Here is a 6,636-nt window from a genome sequence, read left to right as displayed (position 1 = left end):
CTGCTGGCCACGCTGTACACATCCTGCCTTTGGGAGCCAAGGGAAGATGGGGCTGGCTGAGGTGTCCAGGGCTCGGGGGGCGTGGTGGGGTGAGAGCGGGGAAAGAGACGGCGGCTGCCTTTGCCGCCACCCTTGGGCTGAGCCCCCTCTCGTGGCCTCCAGGGAAGAATGACATTTTTGGAGAGCCTCTGAACCTGTATGCCAGGCCTGGCAAGTCCAACGGAGATGTCCGGGCCCTCACCTATTGCGACCTGCACAAGATCCATCGGGACGACCTCCTGGAGGTGCTGGACATGTACCCCGAGTTCTCCGACCACTTCTGGTCCAGCCTGGAGATCACCTTCAACCTGCGAGATGTGAGTGGGCCGCCCATGCCGGCTGTACCCCGGGTGGCTGCCCCTTTGCTGTGTGGCCTCCTCTCTGGTCTGCTTCCCTGCCTGTCGGACGGTACAGTCAGAGCAGGATGTGCAAGTCCCAGCCTCATCCCTTGTCCTGGGGCGGAGGGCACATCTGTATGGGACGCTTCCCCAGAGCAGGGGCTCCCCTCCGCACCGTCTCTGAGTTAACGAGGAGCTTTGGGCCTGACTGGGGCAGGGCAGGTGGCACGGGAGGGCCCTGACGCCTCCCTTGGTTCCAGACCAACATGATCCCAGGCTCTCCCGGCAGCACGGAGCTGGAGGGTGGCTTCAACCGGCAACGCAAGCGCAAGTTGTCCTTTCGCAGGCGCACTGACAAGGGTGAGGCGGGAGGACAGGAGGGGACTGGAGGGGACGGGGGTCCAGGGGAGGCCGAGGAGGAGAGGGCTGAGTCTAGAGGAGGCCAGTGGAGGGCGGGGCGGGGTCCAGGGGACACATGGGGAGGGCTGACCGTGCAATGTCGGGCTGTGTCTGCTCTACCCAAGCCCCACAGACATTCCCACCCCTTCCTTCAGTGTCCCTCACTCCTCGCCCCAGCTGTCCAAACGCAGCCCATCCTTACAGGCCGGCTTGAACTGTCACTCCCTCTGGAAGCCGTCTTCCACCCTTCAGGGCAGGGGTGTGCCTGACCTGTTTTGGCCTTCACAGAGCTGGCTTCTGGGTGGGTGCTGACTTGAATGATGAGGGAAGAAGAGACAGGACAAAGGAGGGCAAGGGGACCAGGGACAGGGTCCGAGGGCCCAGGGTTCCCAGAGAGCCCCGCCCCGTAGTGCCGCTGGCTGCCCAACATGGATTGGAAAAGACCTGGACTGATTCCCCCAGAGCTCTCCGCCCGCTTAAGAGTGGGATTGAAGTCGCGACCGGGACACACCCAGGCGTCTTGCCACAGCCCTCGCCCAGGCCTGCCCCGGTCCCCTTCCCTTGGCTCTGTGCCTCCTGCCTTCTCTGAGGCCCATTCTCTGTTTTCCACAGACCCGGAACAGCCAGGGGAGGTGTCCGCCTTGGGGCCGGGCCGGGCGGGGACAGGGCCGAGCAGCCGGGGCCCGCCCGGCGGGCCATGGGGGGAGAGCCTGTCTAGTGGCCCCTCCAGCCCTGAGAGCAGTGACGATGAGCGCCCAGGACACGGCTCCAGCCCCCTCCGCCTGGTGCCCTTCTCCAGCCCCAGGCCCCCCGGAGAGCCGCCGGGTGGGGAGCCCCTGACCGAGGACTGTGAGAAGAGCAGTGACACCTGTAATCCACTGTCAGGTAGGGCCGGGGCCACCGGGCGGGCAGGGCGTGGCATCTGTCCTGGTCTCCCTCAACCCAGCTCTCTGGCTCCAGGTGCCTTCTCAGGAGTGTCCAACATCTTCAGCTTCTGGGGGGACAGTCGGAGCCACCAGTACCAGGAGCTGCCTCGCTGCCCCGCCCCCACCCCAAGCCTCCTCAACATCCCTCTTTCCAGCCCCGGCCGGAGGTCCCGGGGTGATGTGGAGAGCAGGCTGGATGCCCTCCAGAGGCAGCTGAACAGGTGAGGGCGGCCCCGGGGTCCAGCCCAGCCCCCAGCTGTGTGTGTGGGGCGGGTCTGTAGGTCATGGGGTATGGGAATATTACAGTGTGATCTGTGGGTCCTGGCAGTGTGGTAAGGGGAAGGGAGTGTGTGTTCTGTCGAGGCTTGTCCGTGTATACAGGAGCGTGACACTCTCCTTCCATTTAGAGCTACGCTAGCAGCTGCCACACCTGGGATGAAGAGTGGGTCTGGGGTTGACCAGCTGGCCTGTCTGTAGGGTGGTCCCCAAAGTCAGTTTCTGGTGTCTCCACTTCCCCAAGACCCAGAGTATCCTTCTCCTTCTTGCCCCAGGCTGGAGACCCGGCTCAGTGCAGACATGGCCACCATTCTGCAGCTGCTACAGAGGCAGATGACACTGGTCCCACCCGCCTACAGTGCTGTGACCACCCCGGGGCCTGGCCCCACCTCTGCCTGCCCTCTGCTGCCCGTCAGCCCCATCCCCACCCTCACCCTGGACTCGCTTTCTCAGGCAAGTTGCAAAGCTCCCTTCCTGCCCGTGGCAACCCAGCCCTGCCTTTCCTGAGTTAATTCTACCCCAAACTTGCTTTGCTGCCCTTTCTGCTCGGCCCTGGGCCCCAGCCTCCTCCCAGACTGTACCCCTGGGCAAAGCACAAGGCGGGATAGCCCCCAAACCGAAGCTGCCAGCTAGGTGAAGGCAACCATCAGGCTGAGTGGCATGGGCTCCCCTAGTGTCACCTGAACAGCCCGAGCTGCTCATAGTGCCTGTCATGGCCACAAGTGGCCTCTGAGGAGGGGACCAATGGAGCCCAAGGCCTGGTAGTGAGTGCTGTATGCCAGTGCACCCTTGGGACAGGGCTCCAGGTCCTTGGTGTGACTGGCACCTTCAGGGCTGACTATTGCCAGCCAGTGGGTCACCTTACCTTGCAGGGTTGTCCCGAGGGCTTTGGCTAGGCCCCAGGGTAGCACTTCTGGCCCATATCTTTCCCCTCCTGCGGCAGATGGGCCCCTGTTACCCTTTGTCCTTTCCAGAGTGGCCTCCTGACAGGACAACTGTGTTTAGGCCCCGAGAAGGGGGCTACTCTGGCTACTAGAGGCGGCCTGGGATCTGCCCCACCTTCCTCTGGCATCTGCTCCCCCTCCCATATGCTGCTGGCTCCTGTTTGCAGACACAGGGCCCACGTCAGCAAATGTGCCAGTCTCCCTTCACAGCCTCCCCCGCAGATCTCACAGCAGACTCGTCAGCACCCGCAAACCCCCTCCGCCGGCCCTGGCATACTCCCTGGCCTTCCCAGGCCTGGCCGCCAGCCTGCCTCTGCTTGGTCCCTGAGTTCTTTCTGGATTGGAGGAAGGAACCTTATTTCTCTTTCTGTCNGATGGAAGGGGGTGGCAAGACTGAACAGTGGGATGCATACCCCTAGGCGGGGATCGGTATTGCTGGTGGAAAGCAGTACTTCTGGGCATTACTGCATGGTGCCCTGGACTCAGGGAGCCAGGCAAGAGGTCCCTGGGCTGGATAGAGAGCTGTTGTGCTGAGGTTGAGGGGTGATCAGTGGCTCTCGCCACTTGGCTGAGGGATGGGCATTCTGATGGAAACTTTTTGGCCTCTTCCTTATTCTGCTTGGCCTCTTCTCTAGAGGCCCCAATGGAGATGTCACCTGCTCCCACCCTGAAGGCCATGGCCTGCCCTCCCCTGCTCCAGACTCTGGTTGGACAGCATCCCCTCACCTCCACCTTCCCTACCTGTCCAGGTCCTGTCCCTGGGTGCAGACGTGCTGCCGGAGTACAAGCTGCAGGCACCACGTATCCACCGTTGGACCATCCTGCACTACAGCCCCTTCAAGGCCGTGTGGGACTGGCTCATTCTCCTGCTGGTCATCTACACAGCCGTCTTCACACCCTACTCGGCTGCCTTCCTGCTGAAGGAGACGGAGGAGGGCCCCGCAGCCCCCGACTGCGGCTACGCCTGCCAGCCGCTGGCCGTGGTGGACCTCATCGTGGACATCATGTTCATTGTGGACATTCTCATCAACTTCCGCACCACCTATGTCAATGCCAACGAGGAGGTGGTCAGCCACCCTGGTCGCATCGCCGTCCACTACTTCAAGGGCTGGTTCCTCATCGACATGGTGGCCGCCATCCCCTTCGACCTGCTCATCTTTGGCTCTGGTTCGGAGGAGGTAGGTTGGTACGGAGGCCGAGGGGACGGAGGAGAGCAGAGGCCAGGAGGGCGTGGGGGAAAGGAGAGAAGGTGGGAGGTGATGGGGCTGAGGGGGCCGGGAGCGAGCAAAGGAGGGCTGCAGGGACCTGGAGGCTGCCTCAACTAGCCCATGCCGCTCCCCTCCCCATCCGAGCCATTCCCCAAGCCATTCCCTGGATGGAGACGTCCAGAAGGGGCGCTTTTTTCTCATTTGTTTATCCAAAAAGGCTATTGTCTTCTAATTCACACAAAAGTGCCCTGGAAGCTAGTGGAACCTCTGGCCAGGCACCTTAGGGTGGGTATTGCACCTTTCAGAGCCCCACTTTCCTCATTCTCACCATGGGGATCATGCCCCCTTTGTCACAAAGCTAGCGCAAAGATCAACCAGACTCTGTGCTGGGCTCAGCATCGGGGAGGCGCTTCAATTATTTGGAGGAGGTTCTGGGAGGAAGTCTTTGGGGACTTTTCCTCTGATGCCCCCTGAGGGCTGCAGTGCCCCCACTCCTCATTTGCCCCCTACGGAATGTCTCCTCCCGCCCCAGCTGATCGGGCTGCTGAAGACCGCTCGGCTGCTGCGGCTGGTGCGCGTGGCGCGGAAGCTGGACCGCTACTCGGAATACGGGGCAGCCGTGCTCTTTCTGCTCATGTGCACCTTCGCGCTCATCGCGCACTGGCTGGCCTGCATCTGGTACGCCATCGGGAACATGGAGCAGCCGAACATGGACTCCCACATCGGCTGGCTCCACAACCTGGGTGACCAGATCGGCAAGCCCTATAACAGCAGTGGCCTGGGCGGCCCCTCCATCAAGGACAAGTACGTCACGGCACTCTACTTCACCTTCAGCAGCCTCACCAGCGTGGGCTTCGGCAACGTCTCCCCCAACACCAACTCGGAGAAGATCTTCTCCATCTGCGTCATGCTCATTGGCTGTGAGTGTGCCCGGGGAGCGGGTGGGGGTCAGTGGGGAGAGCCCCGAATGGAGGAGAAGAGGATGCTGTAGGGGCCAAGTGGGGCCCTGGAACTTAGAGACTCCAGGGCCACCATCATGGCGTGTTTCGGGGCTGGGGCAGGGTAGAGGCACAGGCAGAGCCCAAGGGCGTGCATGCCTGGGCTTCTGTGTTTGTGCTTCTTGTGTGTGTGTTCGCACGGAGACGTGACTGTGGGTCCCTCCGATGTTGACGGCCCCACTCCCGCCCCCTCCCCCCCAGCCCTTATGTACGCCAGCATCTTCGGCAACGTGTCGGCCATCATCCAGCGGCTATACTCGGGCACCGCCCGCTACCACACGCAGATGCTGCGGGTGCGTGAGTTTATCCGCTTCCACCAGATCCCCAACCCACTGCGCCAGCGCCTCGAGGAGTACTTCCAGCACGCCTGGTCCTACACCAATGGCATCGACATGAATGCGGTGAGGCCACCTGGCTTCCCAAAGGCTGGTGGTGGGCTGGAGGAGATGGGGTGGCCGTGGGGACACTTCTTGGTGCAGTGAGCTCATCTCATACTCTGTGGTTCAGGTGGTCACAGTGCTTCGAAGGACCCTGAGAGGTGTGTCACCCTCCTTTGGCCTGTGGAGCTCCTTTACTGGGAGAGCTCTCACTTCAGGCAGGTGGTGACCAGGCCATCATGGTTAATAGTTACAGCAGCCCCTCCAGGAACTAGTCTCCACGCCTTACACATAAGCAATAGGGGCTTAGGGCGGTGAGGCAGCGTCCCCAAGGGTGACAACTAGAAGGAAGGGGTGGAGCCAGAATGGGCACCCAGGTCCTTCTCCCACACAGGGCCCTGATGCTCCTCCTGAGATCTCTGGGTGGGGGTGTGGTGGTGTCGTGCTGAGCCGGCCCTCCCTCAGGTGCTGAAGGGCTTCCCAGAGTGCCTGCAGGCCGACATCTGCTTGCATCTGAACCGCTCGCTGCTGCAGCACTGCAAGCCCTTCCGAGGGGCCACCAAGGGGTGCCTGCGGGCCCTGGCCATGAAATTCAAGACGACACATGCGCCGCCAGGCGACACGTTGGTGCACGCGGGGGACCTGCTCACTGCCCTCTACTTCATCTCCCGGGGCTCCATCGAGATCCTGCGGGGAGACGTCGTGGTGGCCATCCTGGGTATGGTGGGGACTTGGTGCGGGGCTGGAAGTGCCTGCCGAGGCCCGGAGAGAGCCGAACCCTCTGAGTGTATAGACTGCCTGCAGGGACCTTGGGTTCCTTTAATTCACCCAAGCTCAGGCCCTCAAGGACCAGTAGAGAGGAGCCCTACAGGGGGTGGGGCTGCTGAACTCTGGGATTCCCCTGCCTCTGTTTGCCTTCAGGGTCTCCTCATAGGCTGTGATACCCTGACTTCCTTAAAGCAGCACCAAACCCAGATGCTCTGAGTTGGGCAATAGAGGGAGATTAGGCATCTCATTTTACTAAGCTCCTGCAGCCTCATGCTATACAAACAAGCCCAGCCCTCGCTGTCTGCAAAGCAAAGGCAGTCCTGCCCCCTTTCCCCTCCGGCCTCTTCCTTCCCTGTACACCTG

At 61.9% G+C, this 6,636-nt stretch overlaps 1 protein-coding gene across 2 annotated transcripts in view; it reads left to right on the top strand.

Annotated features, from left to right (window-relative positions):
* The window catches only part of KCNH2 (potassium voltage-gated channel subfamily H member 2), a 35,815-nt gene extending 29,196 nt beyond the window's left edge, over positions 1-6,619 (top strand). Inside the window, exons 6-9 of one of the 2 annotated variants that reach the window (XM_019655338.1) lie at positions 3,672-4,100; positions 4,663-5,050; positions 5,330-5,529; positions 5,971-6,619. In XM_019655338.1, the coding sequence (XP_019510883.1) occupies positions 3,672-4,100; positions 4,663-5,050; positions 5,330-5,529; positions 5,971-6,489 (1,536 nt within the window). In that variant the 3' untranslated portion in view covers positions 6,490-6,619. The remainder of the gene's footprint in view (positions 1-3,671; positions 4,101-4,662; positions 5,051-5,329; positions 5,530-5,970) is intronic. The other variant, XM_019655339.1, reaches the window with a different exon arrangement.
* Positions 6,620-6,636: the final 17 nt, after the last annotated feature.

This window comes from Hipposideros armiger, unplaced genomic scaffold (assembly GCF_001890085.2).
Source record: "Hipposideros armiger isolate ML-2016 unplaced genomic scaffold, ASM189008v1 scaffold_239, whole genome shotgun sequence".
NCBI lineage: Eukaryota > Metazoa > Chordata > Mammalia > Chiroptera > Hipposideridae > Hipposideros > Hipposideros armiger.
Note: the sequence above shows the minus strand (reverse complement) of the source record. Positions and strands in the feature narration are given on the sequence as shown.